The following is a 26,875-nucleotide window of genomic DNA, read 5'->3' on the forward strand; positions in this document are numbered from 1 at the left end:
AACAGGCAACCCACGCACAGTAGATGTGCTCGGTGTGAGGTCTCGCAGCAAGCTATCATACGGCGCATTTCTGGGCTTTTAAAAAAAAAAAACGCTATGCGTCGCCAGGTGTTTCATCGGATTTGAGGTGTTACCTCCTTTGACAGTATCACAGTATCAGCTTAAAGCACTTGTTGCAGGCTGCTGAGTTTGCATATTTTGCTGTGAAGTACAGCCAGACTTTTGACCGCTTCGCCTTGGGCATATTTAATCTGTAGCTCTGCTCTAAAAGAACGCACGTACCTGGACCCGCCTACTATCCTCGGAAACGTAAAATTATTGGCTAGAAGTGTATCACAGCTCAGGAAAAAAAAGCACCGAAATAAAGCACCGAAATGTGCGCTGCTTTTCGGTCTGGTTACTACCGTTTATGTCAGAACCGGTGCCATCATGGCACCGGACACCGGTACCCATCCCTAGTGGCAGGGCACGACAAATAATCTTGACAATAATTTTGGCCAAAATCATGAAGCTCTAGCCTTAATTCCAATAATGTGATGTCATGGTTATTTGTTAAGCCTCAGTAAATCCATCCATCTCATTTATGATCTACATATATCCAAAACCAACCACCACCTGGTGACACATCTCAGAACTAGCTCCCTGCTTGATAACAAACTTACGTCCCTGATCTGGCCTTTACAAGTTTTCTTTATTTATTTCATTCTAGAGGATGGAGTCATCCACCACAGCTCCTGGACAGCTGTTTAAAAAAAAAAAACAAAAAAAACAGCGAGTCACAGTCAGTCAAAACCATAACAAACTTCTCTTGCGTCAATCTCTGACAGGCTCTCCCTCTGGCAGTTGTGCAGCAAGTTGAGACAATGACACTGTGGCATCGCGACAGACCACCTGCTTTCTCAGTTTCACCTGATTCATCACACCATTTCTGCAATACTGATCACTGACAAGAACAGGGCAGCGTTATTTATAAGCATGATGTTGCTACACAGCTAAATCCACAGACAGTAACCTCTATAGCCACAGTGCTGCTAAAACTAAAACATGTCCCAACAAAAAGCACATTAAATACAGGTTCAAGGCTTTTCTGTCAGATACTGAAAGCACGTAAAAAACAAAAAAAAAAACAAAAAAAACTTTATAACACGACCAGTGATAAAGTTAAGCACAAAACCATCTTTCAACCTTGACAAATGGCTTGTTGTTGATATTTATTTTAAGAAAGGAATTATTTCAGTATTTCTATCAATGTTAAATTTCATTTTTCAGTGCGTCTGTTTTGTGTAAGGGGCTTAGTTTTAACTTGGAACCAAAGCACTCAAACACCAATAATGAATAGCAGGTTAGGTGAACCACAAGTCTCTAAAGGTCACCTAAATAAGCAATGCCATTTTCCATTCTGATGCAGCACAGTTTGCCTGTTTGGCCAGTGTATTTTTTATAGTGGAAGAAGAAGAAGAAGAATCTAGTTTCTATTTTGAACTGTAACACAGGCTTTCTTGGGACTCTCCAGCCACATCAGAACATTCATGAGTAGGTCTTGACGGGACGCTGTAAGTTTATACACACAGCCAGTTCAAAAGGAAACGCAGCATGCAGATCATTGTGCACCTTCCAGTTTCTAAACAGTTTGGCCTTGTGTGTAACCTTACAGAAAAGCAAGGCAAACAGTCCCCAGTGAAACAGAAAGAGCAGTGACAAATGCGTTTTTCTCCATTAGGAGTTGGTACCAGACTTTCATGACTCTGCAAGTCTGAGCAGAAGGGGTGAGGGGATGTGGAGGGGCCACAAAACAGAAAATAAACCTAGGAGAAGCCAAGATGATGCAAGAAAAAGGAAAGAACAGGGCAGTCAAAAAGGAACTGATACAGATGTGTCCTGCTGACCAAGGAAATTAAAATGCAAATGCTTCCTATTCCGAAGAATTCATTTTAAGTTTATAAGAGTCTAAGCTGCATTGCTTGGGAAAAAAAGGCAGATAAGTGTGACCAAAAGCACCCGAAAACAGCTACAGAAGCTCTTTGCTCAGCAATGATGATCTTTTGATGAAATGAGGAACAAATAAAGAAGGCAACACGACACTCAACTCAAGCTTCATTGGTATTCACCCTGGATCATGCAAGTCGTTAGCACACCCTCGAAACGACGAAAAACTCGTTACAAAGGAACAACTTCTTCAAAATCACTGTGGGAAGTCATTATGAGGAACTTGGGTGACGAGCATATTGAATAGGCACAGCAGAGACATGTCAACAGGCGCGGGATATCTCCAGAGGTCTGCAAAACACTAAATGCCTCACAAATAAGTATAGTGTTAATATAAACACTTTGAAGTTTTTGCTTCTGAGCCGACTCAAGTCAAGAAGTGTTACCAAAACTTTTGTTCTGGTAAAGATGCACAGATGAAACCAGTGTTCAAATCGGTCACCCCAATACGGGTGTTTTGATTTATAATAGTGCATAGAGAAAGCTGGTGGTCACAGTCGTACCTTTCGTAGAGCTTGCACGAAGAGGCCTCTCCATTTGTGACTATTCTCGTCACTTGAAAAGTCGTATATCTGCTGGGGCTGCATTGCTGAAGCGGCTCCTGGTGTTGCCGTGATCCGGGCTGAACCGTCAGCATCGGCCCCGGGTAAATTGTCCTTATGGGTGGGTCAGTCCCGGCTTTACAACGGTGAAACAACACAAACTGGCTCACTTAATAAAAAGCAGAGTAACTAAAGCAGAGTGTGAGTCCGAGGTCAAATCGTGCTAAACAGCGGAAAAAATATCTATTAAAAAAGATGGGAAAAAAGCACATGTAGCAATAAAGTTAAGTCGCTAGCTTTGTGGCTATGTGGCCAGCCTGCTGCTCCTGTAAACACCCAGCAGCTGCTAACTGCTAATAAGAATGCTGCTAAGTGTAACACTTGCTGCTTGGCGTTTGCTTAAAAACTTTAAAGCAGGCACATTGAGCTCAATGTTGAGGCAAGACGTTGGAGCCGAGGTTGCTGCCAGCTAACTACAGCTACAAGTTATGTTACGTTGTTTACAGCCAAAACACCTGCACGCTAGCGTTAGCTGGCCGGCTAACGATTGCTACAGGCTGCTGGGGCTGGCCTCCGCTGCGAGTACTATGTTGTGGCACACGACCCGTTCAGCTCCAAACAAGGCACACTTTCTCCTGCGCTGCTTGCTCCGAATTCAGTCATCTTCCCCGCAGCAGATAAGGCGCTAAATCCCGCGTACACCTCCAAAGCAGCGGCCGGTCCGAGGCATATTTGCGAGCAGAGCCGCTGAAGAGCAGCCGAGGTGTTTTTGGTTCGTGAAGTCGAAGATGTTCGTACCAACTCCGCTGCCTGCCTACAGCTTCTGCTCGCTGCGCCGTGCGTCCCTGCGTAATTTCACATTTTATTGGACTGAAAAAAACAAGGCTGGACTTTTGTCTACACACAGAGTAGACTCTTAGCAGCGAAGAGTAGCGACACACAGGGATAGACAGCAGGAAATACAATAAAACTTATTGACTTTCCCTTTGAAGTGTCGGCCACACTAAACACATTTCTAATTACGTTTTATATGACAAGGAGGCTGGATTAATGGGAAAAATGCGCTTAAATAAATATTATGAGTGAAAATATTTTTTTGAAAACTTATGTGCCCCATACATTGTCTTTGTTGCTGTGATTCAGCACATGAAAAAAAAATGATTGACTTCATTTTTAATAATTAAATATTTAATATGTATTTAATTTATTTTGGCTCTTCCAGTATGTTGCCTCCTTGTATCCAAACTTTATAATTCATTGACTTAGCCATGGCACAGAAGGGCTGTAGTCGCCACAGTGGACCATCTCCCTAGCATCCTCCCCCTCAAACCTCTCCATGTCCTCCTCCACTACATCCATGAACTTCCTCCTGCTAGCTCCATCTTCAACATAATTTATCCAGTATATCCACTATCCCTCTCTTGTACGTGTTGCATCTTTAGAGCTATTTCTTGACATGAAGCTATACTGCTGCTTGGTGATCATCATCTCTGTCCTGGTATGGCTCATCAACTTTAGTCCTCTGTAGTTACAACAGTTTTACATATCTTCCTTGTTCTTCAAACAGTACAAGTACACTTCTCCGTTGCTCAGCCATCCAATCAGTCTCCGGGACTGTGTTAAACAGTGTGCTCTGGTTAATTGTGGTTCCCTAGGGTAATTAAATGTAAAATGGCAGGTAGAAACTTTCACTTCAGGCCCCTCTTTTGTGAAACCAGCTCCCAATTTGGAATAGGGAAGCTACTTTTAAGATTAGGTTTAAAACATCTCAGTATGTAATCATTAGTTATTATTAATCTATGGCATGTCTTTGTTCTGTCCTCTGACGCTCCCCCCCAAACAGGGGCTGAGGCTAATTCTGCCAGCGGTTTCTTCCTTTTTAAAAGTGAGTTTTTCCCTCCCACTGTTGCCAAGTGGTTGCTGATAGGGGACAGTATTAACCTTGCAATATAAAGCACCTTGAGGCAAATGTTTTTGGGATTTGGTGCTATATAAATAAAATGTAACTGAATTGGTTAAAAAGTCCACAACTCTCTCCATACCACCACTTCATCCTCTTCAGTGCAGTGAAAAATCAGCTTTAAACACAGCAAGGTTGTGTTTAAATATTCGAAGTTGTGGTCAATTCCCATATTAGTCATTATATTTAAATATAAAAGAATGTAGCCTACATCTTTAAAAAAAAAAAAAAAAAAAATCCTCCAAAAAAACTAACCTAAAACAGAAACCACAAAAATGGCACATTTGTTTTCAAAAATATATATTTTAAAAATTACCTTAACATTCATTTGTCATAATCAATGTAATGACAGAGAGACAAACAGAACAGTTTTAGGAACATGTGCAGAGTTTGAAACAGATTCAAGAGAAATCACCAGCAGCTCCACAAAAAATATAAATTTGCCTTGATGAAAATATAAATAAGACAAAGACACTATTTAGTCATGATATAATTTAACAATCTTTGTTGCACAACTGTCAAATGGAGTAAGAAGAACCGATCTTTCTTGGTAAACCGTGTGGTACATGAAGACTTTCATAAGCCAACATCTAGATAAAAGCCTTCATGATGACACCGAAACTCTTCATTCATTTATAGCAGACTATACAGTCTTCAAACTCCTCTTTCATACAGGTTGAAAAATCACATTGAAAAATTAAAAAGAAATCGTTTGTACTGAAATGTAACCATTAGAGAGTCCTCGTTTAAATCTAAAGTGCACATTTACGCACAGTTGATGTACTTTGATATTATAATTTTAATGTTAGAAACTGATGATAATGCTATTGAAGTTACAAATGTAAAAAGCAGGTCATGGCAAACTTCATTTCTAGACAGAAATGTAGTGCACAAAATAAACTGTACTTTCATACGTGGTGGAGTAAACATACAACCCGAAGTAGCACCACGAAAATAAAAAAGTGTTAAAAACAAAACCGCAGCAGAGAAGTCACTTTATTCTGTTAAATTAAGGCCTGTCCTGTAATAAAGAAGTCATGACAGCTGGACTTTCTTTGGTTTTCTCTCCTCCCTCTGCTACAGCGTAAAGCGGTTCTCCACCTCATCTGCAATCATCTCAGCAATGGCGAGGGAGGAGGTGGCTGCCGGCGAAGGAGCGTTACGCACGTGGAGCACTCGACTGCCCACGTCTCCGACCCCGCCGTCAAACACAAAGTCATCCACGAGGTTTCCGTCGCGGTCGAGGGCCTGTGCTCGAACTCCCGTTGGACCCCTGGACAGGAAACAACCGGCGGTTACAGAAAACCGGTCCTAACATTTATCCTAATATTGTGTAACAAGCACCAAGAATGATTTCTCTACCTGATCACATCACTCAGGGAAAGTTCAGGGATGTACTTCTGCAGATTTTTAACCTGTGCACCAATGAAAAGTCCTCTATACATTTCTCCAACTCCGAATATAATGTTCCTCATTATTAGCTTCTGAAGGCCTCTGCAGGTAAACAAAACAAAATAAAACACAAATTGGCATCACACACTACGCAGCTGTTACACTGTGACTGAAATCGTCACATCTTCCAGGACAGATTTGCTACCTGAACAAGAGCGCATCAGCAAAGTCTTGAGCACTGAAGTCGTACACTTTGTAACCCTCCCTTTTAAAGGCGAGGACAGCGTTGGGGCCGAGCCAAATACTTCCATCCATCCTCGGGGTAAAATGAACTCCGAGGAACGGAAAACGAGGGTCAGGAACCTAATGAGAGATTTTACAGAATGTATTAGAAAACACAGACATGTTAAACCTGCAACAAGTATTAAAACAACCCACAAATAATGTGGATGCAACCGTCAGAACTCTGCTTCAGAACTACTAAATTGGAATCGACAAGAAGTCATCTTTTTAAAATTCCCCTCAAAACATCTCCAGGCAGGAGGAAAAAGAAGTCCACATACTGTAACTCACTTATACTTTTTCACATATATCTGGGATGTTCTGCAATTGAGATTGCCAAAAAATGATTTAAACAAACAGAAAACACCTGCCTGTATATGTTTGTACCAGGAAAACATTTTCAGCAGACTTACAGGGTAAATATTTCCTTTGACCAGGTAATTCTTCTCAGGTTTCAAGACTAAATAATCTCCTCTGAACGGGACGATCCGTGGCTCCCGACTGCATCCAGATATCTGTGACAAACGGTCCGAGTACAGGCCCCCACAGGTCAGGACGTAACGGCACCGCAGCTCATTACCCTGTGAGAAAGTAATGATGCAAAAACTGTAAACAACAGAACACGATCTGACCGTGTGATACCTTTGTTTTAACATGTCTTACTTTGTTATCTCTGACTGCAAGTGGATATTTCATTCCTGCAAATGGAATTTAAATAGGGAGTTGTGTTAGCTATACAATTTTTATGACAAGTTATGACTGTGTCAACACTGATGTGCACAACCAGCTTGTTACCTTCTGTGCTTCCTGATGGGCTCTCCTTGATCATGGAAATGTCATTGACCTCATATTCAGTTACCACAGTGCCACCTGCCTCCTTGAAGTCAGTACCATAACTGAGAGCCACCATCCTCCAATCGACAATGCCAGTGTAGGGCGAATCCAAGGCCATTATCCCCTGAAAAGACGAAATATCAAATATTACTCTGCATTAACACGTTTTTGTCCAAGTAAATGAGATGATGTTTGTTTTCTTTTCACCCTGCAGTAAGGCTCTCTGTCCCGGATGCCCTTGCCATCGACAATGGTGAGGTCACGCACATTGTTCTTCATGCCGCGCTCATATAAAGCCTTCAGTCTGGGAATCTCTTCCTGCTCCACAGCAACGATGAGCTGCATGGTTTAAGACAGAAACACATACTGTATACTTCACTATTACCAACTGAAAAGTTTCAGAGTACCAACAATCGCTAAAAAAACAAGCAGGCATCAAATCGTTGGTAACATACATGGTCCTCTTGTATTCTAAATAAATATAAGATTTTATTTTTTGCAATAAGAATTGGCGCTCAGTCCTTTTCTTTACTCTACGGGGCAATAAAAATTAACATCCAAGTCAAAGATCTTGATTTGGATTTAATCTTTAGGGGGAGACATCAAAGCTGTCTCCAAAACACTCCAAATATTTGATCCTTGCATTGGATTTCATTCAGCTACAGAGCTGACTTTAAGACCCGTGTCTGGGAATAAATATACATTTCAAAGATTTAAAAGCTAGTTCAAACTTCCATCCATCCTCCCATTCCACACTGCAAACTCCAGACAAAAAAAAACTCCAGAAAATCAATTTGAAGTAGGAACCTACCAGGACCTGCTGAGGTCACAGGTTAACCACTGCCACCTACTTCAATTTTAGTTGCTTTTAGTCGTTATGCTGCCTCCTGCTGGATTAAGCTCACCATGAAATTAGTTCCAACTGTGGGTACCGACTTTTCCCCCACTGCTTTTAATCAATATGCAGTTTTATTTTTTCTATAAATTTCCTGACCTTGTCACCCATTTTTGCTTTACATTTCACAGTGGCTCCATAGCGTGGTGCTTAATAAGCAAGAAAATATCTGTTTTCTATCACAGATATCTGTTCTCACTGAGAACATATAGAACCAAGAGTACAAAACAATTAGCCCCTGGTAAAAATGGGTAACATTAATTAAACTGTGTAAATATGGATGAAGCTGAAAGGGCAGTAGGCTACTGTTAAATACAGTTAAACTAGTAGTATATTTCCTTCCCAACACTGTTGATAAATGTCTGCTGTAATTTCAGTCACTCAAGGTGGTCACTGAACTCTAAATCTATCAGCTTAACATACAGAGACAAACCTTTCCGCATCTCTTGTAAGGAAGTCCTTTCTTCTCACAGTACTCATAGGCTAAAGTGGCTCCTCGCACACACAGGCGAGCCTTCAGTGATCCCGGTGTGTAGTAGATCCCACTGTGAATGACTCCACTGTTATGCCCACTCTGGTGTAAAGCTGGTAGGTATGGACAAATTGAAGAACAATAAGAGAGAAGGGAGTATTAAGTCCTACGGAGTGATGGGGGGAAAAAAAACTGACTCAAATAATTTTTTTGTTTCGTTTATTTATCTGTTTAAATGTTGATCATTTTAATATGCAAAAGTTTTAATGAACTTTATTTAACTTTCTGTTTGGTAAATATTAGGGTACACCTAGGAGATTAGCATAGCATAAAAGAGTGGAAAACAGTAGTTAATAGTCAGGTGTGTTAATACAAAGCCACTATCTTCCCAGGAGTTGATGTCTCAACAAATTCTTTGGACTTTGGGCAAACAAGAACAAAGTGTGCATTATATTTGGCCACAGTGCACAGCGCCACATTTGGGGAAACTCAGCATAACAGCGCAAACAACTCAAGCACAGTGGTGGAGGGCTGATGGTCTGGGTTTGTTTTGCAGCCACAGGACCTGGGCACAATCATTGAGACAACCATGAGCTCCTCTGTATACCAAAGTATTCTAGAGTCAAACGTGAGGCCATCTATCTGATAGCAAATGAGTCACGTAGGATTAAAATGATCCAATGCACAGCATCAAATCTACAACAGAAAGGCTGAAAAAGAAAAGAATCAACATGCTGCAATGGCCCAGTCCAAGTCCAGACCTCAACCTCACTGAAATACTGTGGTGGGACCTTAAAGCGGGGATTCTGTTAGGGTCCACTTGGGTCCCAGAGTCATCAGACAGTTAGCTGAGGGTCTGCCCACCTGCCTTTTTACAATGCATCAAATAAGAATGCGTCCAGACGGCAGACTTAAAAGAAGTATAACAGGAATGACAAATCAGCCGTGGGTTCTCCAACTGTTGACTTCTGTGTCCACAACAGTAGAATCAGGCTTAAGAGAATAGTGCACAAACAAATGCCTGCTATCATCGATGAACTGAAGCACTGTTTTAAATAAGAGTGCAAAGTTTTACCACAATGATGTGAGAGACTGAAGTCACACAGGAAATTATTAATTTAAGTCATCGCTACAAGCCATTATATCATGCATCTATATCTATATATATCTATATCATGCAAGTTTTTCACATGACTGCAAATGTAGTATAAATATCTTATATACTGATTGGGGTAAAGTGTTGTCATACATCCAAAATCCTGCAATAACTTCAGAAAACAGTACCAGAGTATGTTTGCTGGTTTGTTACATTTTTACAATGTTTTGGCTCTGTTCTCCAGGACATTTGATTATTAATGAAACAGTAACTAAAGGGAAAGGGCTGTCAAGTTTAAGAGTGTCAGTGAGTGGGTCAAAAATGTAGAGATTTGTGGAGAACACAAATCTCTACATTAACATGTTGTTCCGTGTCTTTACATCCACAACACTCCACTCACAAAGCTCCTTTTCTTTCTCCAGGAGGACGAAACTGAGCGACGGGTGTCTCAGAATCAGCTCTCTGGCTGTGGCCAAGCCCACAATGCCAGCTCCCACCACAGCTATGTCATATGTGCTGAAAAAACAAAAAGCAAACAGACAGGACAAAATTTAAGGTGGCTATTAATAATCGACTAGCTGTACAGATTGAAAAGGTAGAAAACAAAGCAGAATATTTAGGTCAAAGTCCAGCCATGGATGAGAAAGAGACCTTTGACGCAGATCAGTCTGGAGACCTATGACACAGATGTTTGAGTTAAAGAGGTATTTGCAATTACAAATAGGATAGAAGAACCCTTCACCATATAGGCAAGCTAGAGCAAGCAAGGATCTACAAGAACACAATGTTCACAAACATTTAAATCTTGTAACCAAGTGAGTACATTTTACGGCACTTTTGCAACAGCCAGACAAAATGTCTTAAATGTCCCACAAAACATTAAAGCAATAAATGCAACTAGAGATTAAATCAGGGACTATCACCAAATTGGTTAGAAAGTGTCAATGTTCAGAGATGAAACCTTGCTCGAGGGTTTCTATCATAACTAGAACAGAGTGCCAGGACCTGTACAAATGCGCACAGGTGTAAGTAGTTAAACCTGCCAAACATTTCACCTGTCAACCCGAGGGTTATCTCTGAAGAAGCTGAATTTAAGTAGGAAGGTTTCCCTTGCTCTTAATAATAATTAACTGTAATTTCCTATATTGCAGGGCTTCCTTAGTAAACTGGAGAGGGAGCGGTAAGCTGTGTGCAGCCTCTGAAAATACGGCAACTCTAACAACCGTCCTCCCTGCTGGACACTTATTAAGAAATCAAGGGAGCTTCTGAAAGTTTAAAATGACTTAGTGAAATGTGAATGGAGCGCAGATGACTGGAAAGGCAGACAGATGTTTTGTGTGAGTAAACAACGTGGTGTGAGGACCTAGCTCATGCAGAGGGTACAGATGTTGTTGAATCTATATCTTGGGGAGTTGGGTGTCCTTGGCAGTGACTAGGACACCTGTGCTGGATTTCACTGACAGCTCAGTGAAAGTTGCATATTTGGGCAGGCTCGTCTGCACATTTTCCTACGCATTAAAGAAACTAGCACCCCACCACTACTTCTTCTCTCACATATAACTGAACAAGCTCACACTTATGCACAAGTCATTGTCTTTGTGGTGTCAGCCTCACCCGTGTAGCTGTCTGCTTTGAATATCCTTTAACAGTCCACCAGCAGCCTTAAAGGACGCCCCGCTCAGGATCCGGATCATTGTCACAGCGTTTAATAGCAGCTCAAATTAGCTTCTTCATTGTATAAAAGCCAGGAGCGACTTTCCTTAGCTCCTAGTGTTCGTGTTTCCTCCTCTCGCTCCCGTACGTAGAGCCGCTAACGTTCCGCTCTGACGTAAGCGCGTCCAGCCAATTGGATACCGCGTTTTTTTTATTCGTGATACGTCGTTAAGGTTAAAGGTTAGAGCTATGATGGCTGCGCTCTGAATGTAAACAGTAGTGTTTGTCAGTTGTCCTTTGCTTGTGGGAGGACAGGTGAGAGACGGGATTGTTTATGTGTCGCAGTCCTGCGCTGTTTGTCGGTGAGAGCCAGCAGAGGAGATAACTCCCAGTGCGCAGTTTGGCTTTCAGATATGAGACTGTTGTCGCAGGCGGTGAAGTTTGCGGTGACTCACCCGGAGAGGACCCGCAGACACTTCTGGGGCTGGCTCAATGCCGTTTTCAACAAGTGAGGCACCTTTTTATTAACTCACCTCCACCTTAACAATACATCACTATACGAAAGTCTTGAGCCATACTTTTCTTTTTCTGGACATTAGCTGCTTTTTCTCTCATTTTGAACCCAGTCCTTGTACCTGACTATATTCAGAGACTTAACCCTGACCTATGAGTCAGACAAACATAAAACAGGCATCTAACTCAAGGAATGAACCAGTTTTGTCAACACATAACAAAAAACTTGGCAAACACCCCTTTAAAACGTGTCTTTAGGCACTTTGCTACTAGCAGCCTGTAATTTGTTCCTGTTTCTGTAGCTGAATGTATGAAAAATGCTAAATATAATACAGTTTGATAGGCATAAAATAGGATTTTCACACCAACAAGATGATTCCCAAAGAGAGATTAGCTTAAAACTTCTTATATCTCAGCGTGGTGTGTCATTAAAATTGGAAACTGGACATGTTGAGTACAAAATAACAAGTGAAAAGCCACTACAGCTTCTACAGCAGACAAACCTATCTGAAAGTGATGTCCTTAAGAAATATAAAAGAAAAAGAATCCAGGTAAGACTTGACACAGGACCTGAGAGATGCACCTGGATCTTCTGTTGATCGATCTAGTCTTCACTGAGGCCTCATTGGAAATGGCCTCGGTTGAAGTATGGCTATAAAGAAGCCGTTCTTAAGAAAGAAAGAAAAAGCGTGATGTATGCTAAATCATACAAGAACCTGACCAAAGATCAGTGACAACAGGTCTGATGGAGTGATTCATCAATATGTACTGAAGGGGTCAGAAGAAGGAAACAATAGTGAGTATCAACAGCCATCTGTAATGCACGGTTGAGGCTTTGTCATGGTTTGGAGCTGTGTTTCAGACAACGGTGTTGGGATCTTGTCAAAATTGATGGAATTATGAACGCAGAAGAGCAAAAGTCAGTTTTTGATCCACCATGCAATACCATTTAGAAAGGATCTGACTGCCAATGGCTTCATCTTAAACACATCGTCCATCCAGTAAAAGCATAGCTGGGTAGAAATGGACACAATGGGTCAGCTACAGTATTATTTTTTTCCCTAAACAAAGAAAAGAAAGCCCACATTGAAACATATCCATTTATCTAAGATCATATAAACAAAGTCTAAACAAACACTTAAACAGAAAAGCTATTTCTAGGCCTGTATTTATAAATAAATTTTCACTTTTGTTTCATTTACAGAGATTTTTGCTTGTAACTGTTTAGTAAAGATGAGGAATTACAGTCCAGTGGCGCTTAAAATAATTTTTTTCATGTTAAATAAACTAGAATAGAATAGAATAGAATTCAACTTTATTGTCATTGCACATGCACAGGTACAGGGCAACGAAATGCAGTTTGCATCCATCCAGAAGTGCTTTAGTGATATAGATATATTACAATATATATTAGCAATAATATAGATATGTAAGTATATTACAGAAATGGGTCTATTATGTTATAATGTACACGGTATGAAGTATGTTGTGAATATTCTATAACTATAAGTATGTACAGGCTGTAGTGAGTACAAGCTATGTACAGGCTATGAACTGACAACATGTTTGTTTTTGTAAACCGTTGATGATTAGTTCAGGTTTTAACATTTGCCCTAGTGGGGAAGTTGTCAATAGGACTTTTGACTTTTGTCTCTTGACCCTTCTTCCCTTTCTGCACCAAACAAATGTGACCCGTCACATTTCATCACATATCAGCATGTGCAGTACTTTGACTGTTTGTTGATCTTCACTCAGGGTGGACTATGAAAGGATAAAAGCTGTGGGCCCAGACCGAGCAGCAGCAGAGTGGTTGCTGAGATGTGGTGCTAAAGTGCGCTTCCAGGGTTTTGATCGCTGGCATCTCGACTACAACGCATTGCCAACTGGGTCTCTGGGCAGATACAAGATCCAGGCGATTGACGCCACTGAATCCTGCATCATGTACAAAGGGTTTGACTACCTGGGTCAGTGTGGAGAACATCATGTTCTTGTTCTAGACTCATTGACGTCTTCACCTAATGATCGCGGATGTTGTCTCAGATATATTTAAGTGTACAGTCACACACCTGGTGAGGCTGTTGTCTTTTTAATTAACAGAAAAAATGTTCATGGGGAGGAAAACATTGATGAATTAATATTGTGTTTAATGGCTGATCTCATATCACAGAAGAAAGAAAAAAATCCATATTCTTAGATTCAGAGGGTTCGTCGTCTGCACTTAAATATCTTTTGGATGCCTTTTGGATAAGTACTTTGTTAACCTCAGATATACATGCAGTTGTAGTCAGAAGTTTACATCCATGGACGTGAATCTCACAATTATTTTGAGCTTTTAATGATTCCTTTGAACTGTGCAGATGTCATTAAAGATGTGCAGCATACACAAATGTACAAATTTGAATTTACTTCAAACTTTGGGTCAGAAGAATACATACAGGCTCAAATATATACATACAGCCTTACAGATTTAAGGTTAAGTTGAACAATTTGGAAGTAATCTTAAGATATTCCATCCACTTTCCAGCTTAATGTCCGTGTCGTCTGACCATTAAAGGTTTCTCCAGAAAGCATTTAGCTTGTCCATGTTAGGTGCTGCAATTCTTCAAAGTATTGATCAATCCAATGAGTGCTGGTAAACAAATCCTTGTTGTGGTCGATCATGATCACTAATGAGAAGTTAATAGGCCCTGTCAAGTTAAAAGACATTGTAGAACCTTCAGCGTACTTATTAAAAGATTTAGGGGAATGCGTATATATATAGTTTTGAGTGTATACATCTTCAGCCCTGTATGGATTAGAAAAAAATCAAAAGCAAATTCAAATCTATGCACCCAGTTTTTGTTTTTAAAGTGATTAAAATGTGTGCTGTGCAATCATTCCACCCTGGAAAAAGAACTGGTCAAAGAAATCATTAAAAAACAAAAAACAAATTTAACTTTAAAAATAAAGTTATATATGTCTCGTATATAATATAACAAATTAAAAGCAACATTGCAACAAAAATATGTTACAAAACTGACAGACTGTGAACTTTAATAAGGGACGCTTTGATCAACAAGGACAGAACTCAATATTCTGTACTTCCAGCTTCATAATGATCTTGTTGACCTAATGATGGCACTGGGGGAACAGAACATAAGTCATTAGGACTTATGTTCTGTTAACATCAGTAAATCCAGATGTTGACATATGTTAACATAGGTTATTTCCCTTTAAACTCGCTTTGGATTAACATAGTAAAGAGTGTGTTTAAATTAAAAATTAAAGCCAAGTTCAGAAAGTGTAAATTTTGCATTAGCTTCGACCTCGACGGTTGACCTGAAAGCGATTCCCTTCCGTGGTGTTAACAAGAAAGGCGAGGGGAAAGTGCATCTCTCTTAGACTAATTATCTAAAAGTGACGCAAGTGTCCGGGATATTTTACACCAAGCAGGCACGCACGCTTTCTCTGACCTTGCTGGCTGCTGAACTCCAGTATATATATATTTAAAGGAGAGCATGCCTGAGTCCCTTTTCCTAAACGTGCTGATGCCATTTTTTTAACGTTGATTTTTCTAGATGGTTTGAAACATTTGGAAGAAGTCAAGTTCAATAAGTGTATCTACATTGAAGATGCCTGTCTGGAGAGGCTGACCTCCATAGAGAACCTGCAGGAGAGCTTGTACATGATGGAGGTGGTGTCGTGTGGAAATGTGACTGATAAGGGTATTATCGCCCTGCACAAACTCAGGTCAGTGTTTATTGTTTGCTCCAAAGGAAACAAATTTAAAGTACTGCTTGTTTTAATGGTGCTTTTTTTAAAAAAACAATCTTATAACGAATGAAGTAATTAGGCGATGCTTCCTCTCAGGAAACTGGAGTATCTGTTTCTCAGTGATCTTCCCGGAATCAAAGACAGACAGACAACAGTTGACAGGCTGCAAACTGCACTTCCACATCTGGAAATACAGCTGGACCTGGACTGATCGTGTGAATGGCACACAGCACAACATCCATTATTCTTAGGTTTTGAGGGTTTTTTGTCGCGAGAAGGTGTGGCGTAATCATTCACAGAGTTGTCATTTCGTCAGTCCAACAAAGAGTCAAATGAAATCGCTGGTGACACTAGTTCACTGTGATATTTATTCAAAGTAACTCCATATGTGTGTACATAGAGAAAGCAATTGAAAAGGTTTATTTTAAGAGTAATTTACATCTTCTTTTTAGATTATTTTGGCATTCATCATTAAATATCTGAGGACAAACAGATGGCTGAAAACATCCTTAGCACCAATATTCCAGAGACGTTGAGTACAGTGCGACTGCTGCTAATAAATGTTTGTGAAAGTGGGATAAAGGATGTTTAATGTCTGTATTTACTCCTAATGTCAATAAATAAGATTTTCTGAAACGCTCACGAGCAGTTTAACTTCATGTCCTGTATTATAACTTACTAAAATAACAAACAAGTTGCTCTTATAAAGCCCGTTATTATATAAAAATACATTTGGCAAACCAGGCAAGGCAGTACATTGGAGTTTTTCCTTCAGTCTACTGTGCAGCTACGAGCGGAGCAGCTCACTGCTTCTTGTCTCTATACAAAATCAGCCTGAAACGACGGCGACATACATAAACCAACATGACCTGCTGGGAGTAGTGCATAGACTGACATCAACGAGAGAGATACTAGAGACACCTCATGTGATACACCTCATAAAAAGTGGTTGGAGCTTCATTAAATGTGTTTAAAAAGTGCTACTGGAGTATGCGTCACGTTACTGAGCTCTTGGTGGTGGTTGGACTCGGATCAGGACCAGCGGGATTAGATGTTCGGTAGGTGATAGTTGAATTTGCGCAGGTTGTTGTAGTACCTCTTATTGTCCAGAGCTGGAAAGAAGCTGCTGCTGGTCAACTGTGGCAAATACTGTAGAGCACAAAAATCAGTAAAAACAAGTTTACAAGGGCATTTTTTTAAAGATCGATGAGTTTTACAACCTGAGGTTTGGACTCTGACTGGGTCTCTTTTTCAGAGAGTCTGTTGTGGATTTGCTGCCGTGATTATGATCATTGTCCTGTTGCATGACCGGTTTGACCAGTCGGACAGATGGCCTCGCATTTAATTCTAGAAAACCCCGGAAAACAATTCACGGTCGACTCTATAGCTGTAAGGTTCTTCGAGTGCAAAACAAACCCAGATCTTCACTCCTCCACCACCGTGCTCGACTGTTGGTGTGAGGTGTTTTACTGACACACTGTGTTTGGTTTTTACCAAATGTGGTGCTTATGGCCAAACAAAGTGGAACTTTGGTCTGATCTGTCCAAATGGTATTGTTCCAGAAATCTTGTCATCTGTTTAGTTGCAACGTTGGAAGCTGAAGCTGTGCTAACATGTCCTTTTTAGAGAGAAGAGGCTTTCCTTCCAAACAAGCCACACTTGTTCAGTCTTTTTCACATTCAACATGCTAACTGAGATGTAGCTCTTGTTTTGTTTTTTAGTTTCTCTGAGCATTGCATGATTTGACCTTAGGATGAATTTGCTGGGATGTCCACTTCTGGGAACATTTTGGTTTTGTGTTAACACACACCTGCATGCTACAGTCCTGCAAACTGCCAAAAACCTCTGCTTGTATGGAGTCGGTGACCCTCGTTGATGATCATTAGATAAGTGCACTTTATTAGCAACACTTGACTGCTACTTACCCTCTATGATGGAGAATTGGGGACAAATTAAGAACAAAAATATTGATCATTTTGAGAATAAAGTTGAATTATGGCGATTGCAGATGTTCTTTCGGGACAAACTGTCATGTTATGTTTTGTAGTTCATCGATGTTGTATTTACCTAAATTTCAGACCTCGGGACCTGATTATCTTTTATTATATCCTGATATATAATAAGTAGTATAAGTGGTATAAGTAGTCATCTATTAATAACATATAAGAAGTAGTTTTTGATTTGTAACTTTTAAGCGCTCGTTTTAATAGTATGAGCCGATATAACCACTGACAATTCTGTATTCAAGTTAAAACACAACCAGTTTGGCACCAGTTATCCCAAATATGATACGTCATCTTTATCATTGGAACAGAAGGCTGCTCACCCCGGGGGGAACGTGTCTGCGAGGTAAACGTGTCCTTTTGTTGCCGGAGCGGTCCTGCTGTCGAGATGTGCTCTCGTTTCTTTCTCTCAGGCTGTCGAAGTACGGATGCTGGAGGAGCTGCTCACAGGTCAGCCGCTCAGACGGGTCCATCCGCAGACAGCCCTGCACCATCACGTGTGGACAGAGCACCAGAATTTGTCAGTTTTGTAAAACAGCAGCAGGAAGAACTGCAAACATTAAAATAAAAACAACTTCACCTTCATCAGGCTCAGAGTTTGATGTGAGAGGTTTGGATACTTTTGCTCCAAAGATTCCTGCAGAAACCGAAGAGCAAAAGGACTTTTTGAAAAGACAGTCACAAGTTTAGATATTTCTTTTTGTTCATTTATTATTTCAGTGAAATGATCTTTATTCGGCCTTTTCTGACTGAAATAAAGGAAGCAAAACTCGTCGTCACCATCTGTTGTGGCTCTGGAATGGATACTCCACAGAAGAACTGGTTGTTGCTGAAGACCTGCTGGTGTCGAGGAATCAGATCTCCTGGAACATAATCACACAGCGAATAGCGAGTATAACGCATTATACCTCACCGATAAAATTAGGGAAAAAAATCGCTATAAGATATTGTTTCTCCGAAAATGTAAAGGCATTTTACGCAGGAGGCTGATCTTACCGAGGGTCTTTATGATCAGGTACAGCTGGTCCATGTCCGACTTCCCGGGCCACAGAGGCGTCCCCGAGAGGAGCTCAGCAAACAGGCAACCGATTGCCCACACGTCCACCGGGGGGCCGTACTGAGTGTCTCCCACCAGCAGTTCAGGGGCGCGATACCAGCGGGTCGCAACGTAGTCGGTGTAGTAGTCACACGGACCAGCTGCCAAACACAGAAATGCACAAAATCCAACATCATTTCAACTATCAGTGAAAACACACATAGTTTCTGCAAAGACTCATTCAGTGAGTAATCCTGGAGCTGCAAACATCATTTAGCCGTTTTCCTGTAATTCAATAAAGCGAATGTTGTCAAAATTTAACCCAGAAAGAGACACTTTGCTCTTTTTCATTGTGTGACACTGAACTGAATATCTTAAGTTTGTTGTTGGGGATGTCTGTTGGTTTTCAGGGAATCATTTCTGAATGAGGGATTAAAACAAATATTAGTAACAAGCCTTGAACTCTTCTATGTGAATCTGAAGCACTGAAACTATCCAGCAAGTACTTAACCAAGTTTAGGGTAACATTCATTAAGTTGTAAATATGAATATGCACTTGTAATGGTAACAGTGACCACTAAGGGGCACTGTCAACACTGTTGCAGCTGCTGATGAACTTACTGAGTATCCTGGCAAAGCCAAAGTCACAGAGTTTGATGACTTGATGCTTGGTGATGAGAATATTCTCCGGCTTGACGTCTCTGTGGATGCACTGCAGAGACAGTACAGTAGAGTTACACCACTCTATGAACTTAACCACATGCTTTCTGATGGGAGTAGAAAGAGATTGTAGACTTCAAGCCACATTGTTATACGGGGGCCGTTCTAGCGTTTGTTGTGTCTTGGTGATACATTAACTGCTGGTCAGCCACGGGAAAGGAATTCTTGTAAAAAAAAAAAAGAGCCATAAAGCAGAGTGTTTGTTGGGTGGTGGAGGAGGGAGGAGGGTAGTAAGGAATTGAAAAACAAAGCAGAGGGGAAGGTTTGACAACTGGGAAATACGCTACGTGAGGAGTCAGGTGGGAGAAGCGAGCGTGACGTCACTTACATTCTGTTTGTGGCAGAAGTTGACGGCCTGAAGCGTCTGCCAGGTTATACTTTTAACAAGATGCTCTGGGACGCTGTAGGACAAGGAGGAAATCAGTTAACTGATAGACAGAAACTTATTCGAGCTTGAAGGGTATTTGTTGATCTTGGAAAAGATTCTTAGAACAAAATGGGGTTTACTGGAAAATTTCCAAACACGTGATGACATTGTCAGAGACTGAGCTTGGAGCTTCACGCTTGCCTGCCTTTCTTAATGTAAGGCCTTTTATTGGAGGGAACAAGCTTCCTGATACACTATCAACAAGCCCAAGTGATGCCAAAAAAACAGACATTAAGATTTCTGCCATGTTTACTAGATTTAGTATTTATATTGTTTATATTTTGTATCGTTATATTGTTTTGGGTCTGTGTGGTGGTGAACAAAAATATAAAACCCCTGGTTTGGTAAAAAAAAAAGTCTGGGATCAGTAAAATCTGTAAGATGCATGCTCTGGGGGTCATCAATGTCTGTGCAAAACTTTCAGTGTGGTCCGTAAAGTCATTGATGAGGTGGGGTGTGAAGGTGGTAGACCAGGGGTGCCCAATCCCAGTCCATGCATCTCTACTCCAACACAGCGGAATCAAATGGTTTGATTACCTCTTCAGCATGCCATCAAGTTTGGCAAAGGCCTGATAACAAGCCATTCATTTGATTCAGGTGTGTCGGAACAAGGTGCATCCAAAAGCTGCAGGACAGTAGCTCTCAAGGACTGGGATTGGGCACCCCTGTGGTAGACTGACCAGCAAACAGACATCCCTGGAGTGGTGCTGCTAAAGAGGCCAGTCATACAGTATATGGATAAAAGGCTACCTACACTTTATGCCTACGGGAGCTGCTGGGTCATGGAAACCCATGTCACGAAGCTCCCGGCACTCAGCTTTTGTGCTGATGTTAATGCCACAGAAGGTTTGGAGCTTTGCAGTTAGTGAATAAGAAGAATGTTAGCATCCTTCATGCATTCAGCGACACTCCTCTGTAACGTTGCGTGATCTGACACTTTGCAGCCGAGTTGCTGTGGATTCCAAGCACTTTGTGGAATCTTGGAATATCTACGAGGAAAGAAATTTCACAAACTGACTTGCTTTTTGTACCCGATGAAGGTCAGTAAGACCATAATGTTGTGATTTGATAAAATAATGGTTTGTGAGACAGTTTTGGGAGGAGCTTGGAATAGAAGTCGCGTAGCTCGTCACGGTTCATTTAGCAAAACACAAAAAAATACATTTGTTCTGTTTTCTGCTCTGTTTTGTTTCATTTCTAGTTTTCTTTTGCCGCTCTGTGGCTGAAGATGACAGTCAGTAATGGCCAGCCATTTCTTTCTTGAGGCACAATGTTCAACAACTGAGGCTTTGTTGGTCAAGGGGCCGCTATCTACCAGTGTTGCTGGGGAAATGGCTAATTCGAGCCTTGTGACTGGCGATTTATAACAATCTCAGCCCCTTTCTATCTATTTTGTTGTCTCTTCTTTTGAACCCGTCTGTGGCCTGAAGGCTATAGGCCAGGACTAGAGGAGGGCGGGGGGACTGGAGAGCCAAAACACTCCCTATAAAATGTGGCTCCCTTCCAGCAAAGCATTCTGGGAGGGCATCACTGTAAGCATACCACAGAAAGCCAGTCAGTCTCCCAGGAGATGAGCGTTGTGCCCATCAGAGCTGGACAAAGCGGCATACATGTTATATAAATGAAGTTTGGAGATAGCCGAAAGCCAGGTGTTTGCAATGCTGTTCTTTAAACGTGCAGTTACAAAGCAACTACCAAGTAAATGCATGCATCTCTTTCTTTCAGGGAGGTTTTGTGGGGAGACACACCCACCCTCTGGGATGGCGGTCCAGCTCGTTGAGGACGGTGTGATCGCAGTACTCGAAGACCAGGTGAAGCTTCCGTTTGCGTCGAAACACTTCGATCAGATTCACCAGGTTGGAGTGTTTCAGTTGCTGCACAGACAGAAAACAGAAATCCCAAACAGACATTACAAGCAGAATCTGCTGCACAGAGGAGTGGCTCATCAGTCTCTGTCTGTATCTCAAACACACTAAACTGTTAAGAGAGGGTAATAAACATGCTGTTGCCCCTGACAACCTGTCCTATTTACGAGCTCCTGATGTCCAGCAGGCCTCCAGCGCTCCCACCCACTGCATGACTAATTAAACCACCAACAAACGCATCGGTACATCTTTGATAAATATGTACATCGTTAACAAAACACATGACTTGACCACAACTGAGCCTAAGCTTCCAATTTACAGCCTAAGAAAGATATTCAACTCGTGCCAGAGGCTTTTTTAAAAGATAACTCAATGTTCACAGACATGTCACACTGCAACTGAAATACTGGAGTCAGCTCTGACCCTGCAGGGTTTTGCCTTCATTTGATTACAGCCCTCTAAACCTTTTCTCAAGTTTGCTGGTTTGAAAGCGAAGTGTTTCCCCTCTGTCGGCAGAATTAATTGCACCGTGTCCCTCCCGCTGGCTGCACAGGAGGAGGAATGCTTTACATTTCCTTGCATTAAAAACAAGATTTAAATCCTCTAAAGACTGAGTTAAAGTTTCAAAACAACAGTTTGGCTGAGAGTTATGATAAAAACTTGATTTGTAAAGTAAAAAAATGTGAATGTTTTACGCTTCCTGCTAATAATTTTATCCTGATGAGTTTTTTATTTGATAAATGTAACTTCGTAAGTCATATATTTCGTTCTTAGTCACATAATTTTATCTTGCAACTCTGCATTAAGAAGACCAGTTTTGTAAAGCAGACTTTAGCATTACATGCCTCTTTTATTCATTTATCATTTTGATGTTTTTCTCTCGCAACTTCTGTACTAATTTGCAAGCTTCTGTCAGACAGGCTGCGTCTTTACCTTGAGCATCCTGATCTCCCTCAGTGCAATTTTTTTAATGATGGGATTATCCTCTGACTCGACAAACTTCTTGATGGCGACGATCTGGCCCGTGTCTTTGTTTCTGCACTTGAAGACGACTCCGTACGAGCCCTCTCCAATCTTTCCAATCTTCTCGTACTTCTCCATACTGAGGAGGAAGCAGTGCTCCTCTGAAAGGAGACAAAACAAAAACTTTACAAGCAGCAGTGGCAGCCTGAAAACAGACAAAGAGGAAAAGAAAGGAAGAAGGGGGCTTTACTTGATAATCTACTGCTTTTATGAATGGTTTACACAAGCCAAGCTGCAAAAATTAGCTTTTTTAAAAACAAACAAACATGTTTTTGCAGCAATAAAAAGTATGAGCAACTTTTGACCCGTCAAAAGCATGCCTGCATGCAAGCTCGTTTTACAGGGATGAAAATGTTAGGGTAACTTCCTAAATGGCCCTGCACAAAGAGGGAACGTTACACCCATCTCCCAGCAGATTGCGTAACAAAAACATTTGCAATGCAAAGTATATTCGGTCATTTCCCTGAGGGGGACACAAAGATAAGACTAATAACATGGTGAGGAGAATATCAAAGTGCTGCACTGAAAAATTTGAATGCATTTCAAAGGGGGAAATACCACCTCTGATTAAAATATAACCTCTAAGTATAACGCCTGATATTTATGATTAAAAGCTGTTATTATGGTCCAGATATCTGAATGAAAGGTGACTCCTGAAGTAAGCAAACATAATTTAATATTTATGAGAAAAGAAGTACAGAAATGTCCACTTGGAATGGCCACACATTATTACATCACTTGCTGACTTCATGTATACACACAAATGACATCTTAATTATTATCTTTTTGTGTGCATTTACATCCTGAGCCACAAATCGGGAGATTATCTTTAATTTATTTGCACCTCAGTCCTTCTGTGCAGCTCCGTGCAACCTACACAAATACTCTGCAGTGGATGGATGTAGTAGTGAGGGGCCTTTAGTGAGAATCATCTGCTTCTGAATGGGAATAAGATGATGACAGATATGATCAACTTCAGAAGAAAAAGGATGGCCACACTAGCTATATCTATCCTGGGACAGTAAGTTGATGTGGTGGAGGAGTGCAAGCACCTGGGAGTCCCATCATCAGACAGCAGACTGAACTAGAAGACCAACACAGAGGCTGTATTCAAGAAGGGTGTGAACAGGGTCTATTTCCTGAGGAAGATGAAGATCCTATTTATCAGTCAGTTGTAGCAAGCACAGCTACAGCTGACTGAATAATCTCATCAAAAGAGGCTGGCTCTGTGATTGGCTGCAAACTGGAAGCACCTTTGAAGCTGTGGTGGAGAGCAAGTCCCTGAACAAACTTCTATTGATCATGGATAACATGGATATTTTGATAGAGGCATCTGTCAGATAACATGATTGTTATTATCAACTATTCATCATTACTTCAACTGCTATAACAAAATAATGTCCCAAATAATGGATAAATACAGCACTTCCCATTTCATCTCTTTACACCTGCCTTCTGTAGTGCCTGGACACTGTATAATTTATTAGAAACAAAAAAACCAAAATTGCTAAATTGATGCCTCGAGAAGGTGCAACTTTTTTTTTTTTTTTTTTAAATACCCATGCTACTTTATTTTAACATGGAAATAAAGTGTTTCTGTAAAGCCTATGGACGAATAATCCTGACCATTAAAGTAGAATAACCCAAAATAAATCACATTTATAAACTTACTGTCCGTAAAATGCTCGCAGATGTTTCTTTAAGAGGAAATCCAAATTCAGGAGGACCCTTTTCTTCCTCCAAACAACATCAGCCTGCGAGGTAGACGATCACAGAACAACTACTCCTGCAGCTCCAGCGAGCTCCTGTTTTTAATCCGTAAAGGTGGTTAAATGAAACCTACATCCGGTCGCGCTTTTCAAAATAAAGTGACCCAACTGTAACTGCATTTTTTTCTTCATTTTTAATGCTGTCACTTCTTTAACATTATCATCATTAATATCCCTTGACTGTGCTTCACTTGCACACCTGTTAAAAATTAAGTATGAAAAGCATTTTATCTTAAAACAAACTCAAATCTTTAACTCCTATTTTGATGAATCAGCTGCGTGTTTAATTTTGGAAGTAAGATCACATGACTTCCGGTGCTGCCCACTGAATAAGTCTCCCTGAACAACAACTTAACACTTCTGCTTTTTTCCACCCTTGTGTCCATAGGAACCACTGACTCCACCCCCCACCTCCAGAGGAAAAGGGAAAGCAGGACTCCTGTGGATTATCACACCTGAGAGAGTTACCTTTGTCAGGCTGTTTACCTACAAACGTCATTATCGTCATGCCTGACTCATTTCAGTCTAACAGGAGAGCTCAACCACTGACACATGGGAAACATTTTAGGGTTGTTTTCTCACACATCTGAGTCCATGTTTACCCGACCATCAAAAACCCTTAAACCACATCAGCCTGATATCATCCAGTACGTAACACTGAGCTGCAAATTTAGTCTGGTCTCACTGCGACCAACTAGCCCAGGGAGTCACATCAGACTGAAAGCAGAACGAAAAAAAGAGGAATAATGGAAACTAAAACTCACCATCACCTGCTCTCCCTAACAAGAGATTATCTCACGACACAAGAATAACCCACAGCTCGTTCTCATGTTAACAACAGCTTTTATTATAAAAACAGTACACATTAAGCAAAGGGAATGCAGAGATGTTAATGAAACCTAGCAGTCCCTCATTTTGTCTTTTTATTTTAAATAAAAATGTACAAAAGTGCTTACATGGTGCAAATAATGATAAGTAAAGGGTCTATAAAAGAGGGGGGGGGGGGGGGTAAAGAAAAATAAAAACAAAAGCATGTACAGTATATCCAATTTCTAAAAAAAATAAAAAATAAATGCAGCAGAGCAGGAGATGCAACTATATTACAGAGCAGTAAAAATAACCGAAAGCTGCTTAGGTAGTTAATTTTAACACAGCAGACCGCTCCGTCACCGTGTATAAATCCAACATACCCTCTTATGGAAGATGAGGTTAATAAATATTGCTTAAATAACCCACAGCACTTGTGAGTTTCTGTTTCAACTGATCTATTATTCTCACTACAGAGCTTGTAAAATCTCCTCTCAAGCTTACTAAGGTTTGCCACTGGCAGTAATTATGAGTGACAGACAATAACACAACAAATCTCCCATGGTTTCCTAATACAATCACAATTCTTGTGAATTTTAATGGCACTTTTGTAATAATACCGCTAGATAATTTGTTTGTAACTCAGTCCACAGAACAGGAAAGTGAGGAAAACGCTAAGTAATGATGATTATTCAAGCTTTTTACTGCTTCTCCTCCTGCTCGTAACAGTCCTCGCATTGTTTGAGATGACGGAGGCTACAGTTAACGTCTTGCTGGTGAAAGGCTACGTATGAATCCGAACTGACCAGGCTCCTCTTTTACTGACCTGCAGATCCCGTGATCAGTAACAAAAGCTCCCAAAAACGCTTTTAAACCGGACAATTCTCGTAACAGAAACGCAGGTCTAAGAGTGTCATTTTCTCCCAAAAGTGAGGCCTCTTATCCACTTTTCAAAGACCTGGCGAGTCACTGGCTGAGGATCAGTAACTGTTCTCATGACCTGCTAAAATATAGAGGTTGCTCAGGGCCGTGGGGTTGTCGGTCGGTCGACTCTCTAAGACCACCACCCTGCAACAGAAACACAGGAACAGCAGTTTGTAAGAAAAACATAATATCCTGTTTCTTTACACAACAGTCATTTAATGCAAGGAAGCCATTTTTCCCCCACTCGCTTTGCTTTTACTGGAAATCCCTGCTGCTCTCTTGATTTTCCACTTCGATCACTTCCTCTCGTCTACACAGCTCTGACAACAACGTGTCTTCCCGGTAATTACTTTTCCAAAAACCCCTACAACACGATCCAGGTGTTTCAACTAAACCCTCATTCCCTCATCATCTAAAATCCTGGAAGATTCTTCTTATCACTCGTTGTTTTCCCCACACATAATCTGATCAAAAAGGTCTAAAGCCCTGATTTACATTTGTTGGGAATCTATATAAAGCCTACAACGTAACCTACATAAGTGGTTGACGTTGCTAGCATTTATGCTGGTGCATTACGTGTTCATTACCACGTGGTTGTGTCCTGGTGTTTTATATGTGGTGTCAGTCATGATAGAAATAAAATGCAGGGACTTTTTCATATTCATGTTTGTTCCTGGAGTTCTACATTCCTTGACTTCCTGATGTCGTTTCAGGAATTTGCTGACATTTGTGAGTCCTTACTTTAATGCTATGATTATTATTTCTCATATTAAGGGGGTGACCGTTATTCTGTCACTAATAAATCAAAAGCTGTGGCGAAACAGCACAGGAGGAATTGATTGTGCTGATCAGGCAAATCACAATTACATTGACCTGAGATGGACATGAGATTATGCCGTAAGATTTCAGAAGGGTTATAGTGT

The 26,875-nt window shown here is 40.8% G+C and overlaps 5 protein-coding genes across 17 annotated transcripts in view; 1 reads left to right on the forward strand and 4 right to left on the reverse strand.

The window, feature by feature from the left end:
* Positions 1–3,457, reverse strand: part of sos2 (son of sevenless homolog 2) — a 39,950-nt gene extending 36,493 nt beyond the window's left edge. The window contains exon 1 of the mRNA XM_080870395.1: positions 2,490–3,457. Within this exon, the coding sequence (XP_080726521.1) occupies positions 2,490–2,573 (84 nt within the window). The 5' untranslated portion in view covers positions 2,574–3,457. The remainder of the gene's footprint in view (positions 1–2,489) is intronic.
* Positions 3,458–4,806: 1,349 nt separating this feature from the next.
* l2hgdh (L-2-hydroxyglutarate dehydrogenase) lies at positions 4,807–11,290 on the reverse strand. The gene is made up of 10 exons (XM_080870569.1): positions 11,074–11,290; positions 9,860–9,975; positions 8,325–8,476; positions 7,204–7,335; positions 6,958–7,120; positions 6,826–6,860; positions 6,576–6,743; positions 6,086–6,243; positions 5,851–5,982; positions 4,807–5,761 (listed from the first exon to the last, which is right to left on the reverse strand). Exons 1-10 carry the CDS (start codon positions 11,151–11,153, stop codon positions 5,566–5,568), a joined length of 1,332 nt encoding a protein of 443 aa, XP_080726695.1. The 5' UTR covers positions 11,154–11,290; the 3' UTR covers positions 4,807–5,565.
* Positions 11,291–11,352: 62 nt separating this feature from the next.
* Positions 11,353–25,272, forward strand: dmac2l (distal membrane arm assembly component 2 like). 2 transcript variants are annotated; one of them, XM_080870573.1, is made up of 5 exons: positions 11,353–11,620; positions 13,381–13,589; positions 15,183–15,354; positions 21,290–21,375; positions 24,610–25,272. In XM_080870573.1, exons 1-4 carry the CDS (start codon positions 11,526–11,528, stop codon positions 21,342–21,344), a joined length of 531 nt encoding a protein of 176 aa, XP_080726699.1. In that variant the 5' UTR covers positions 11,353–11,525; the 3' UTR covers positions 21,345–21,375; positions 24,610–25,272. The 2 variants fall into 2 exon arrangements, with proteins under 2 accessions (XP_080726699.1, XP_080726698.1); XM_080870572.1 differs by lacking the exons at positions 21,290–21,375; positions 24,610–25,272 and adding an exon at positions 15,475–16,018 and having other exon boundaries at positions 11,356–11,620.
* Positions 16,167–24,526, reverse strand: cdkl1 (cyclin dependent kinase like 1 (CDC2 related kinase)). Of its 2 annotated transcripts, XM_080870570.1 has the most exons (10): positions 24,124–24,526; positions 22,363–22,553; positions 21,317–21,438; positions 19,466–19,538; positions 19,039–19,129; positions 18,378–18,578; positions 18,162–18,244; positions 17,962–18,018; positions 17,705–17,866; positions 16,167–16,527 (listed from the first exon to the last, which is right to left on the reverse strand). In XM_080870570.1, the coding sequence occupies exons 2-10, from the start codon at positions 22,528–22,530 to the stop codon at positions 16,426–16,428; spliced, it is 1,059 nt and encodes a 352-aa protein (XP_080726696.1). In that variant the 5' UTR covers positions 22,531–22,553; positions 24,124–24,526; the 3' UTR covers positions 16,167–16,425. The 2 variants fall into 2 exon arrangements, with proteins under 2 accessions (XP_080726696.1, XP_080726697.1); XM_080870571.1 differs by lacking the exon at positions 24,124–24,526 and having other exon boundaries at positions 22,363–22,568.
* A 196-nt stretch (positions 25,273–25,468) lies between the features above and the next one.
* map4k5 (mitogen-activated protein kinase kinase kinase kinase 5) overlaps positions 25,469–26,875 on the reverse strand; it is a 28,080-nt gene continuing 26,673 nt past the window's right edge. For all 11 annotated transcript variants that reach the window (XM_080870560.1, XM_080870559.1, XM_080870568.1 and 8 more), the window contains one exon: positions 25,469–26,096. In XM_080870560.1, the coding sequence (XP_080726686.1) occupies positions 26,009–26,096 (88 nt within the window). In that variant the 3' untranslated portion in view covers positions 25,469–26,008. The remainder of the gene's footprint in view (positions 26,097–26,875) is intronic.

Source organism: Rhamphochromis sp. 'chilingali' (assembly GCF_963969265.1).
Source record: "Rhamphochromis sp. 'chilingali' genome assembly, chromosome: 21".
NCBI lineage: Eukaryota > Metazoa > Chordata > Actinopteri > Cichliformes > Cichlidae > Rhamphochromis > Rhamphochromis sp. 'chilingali'.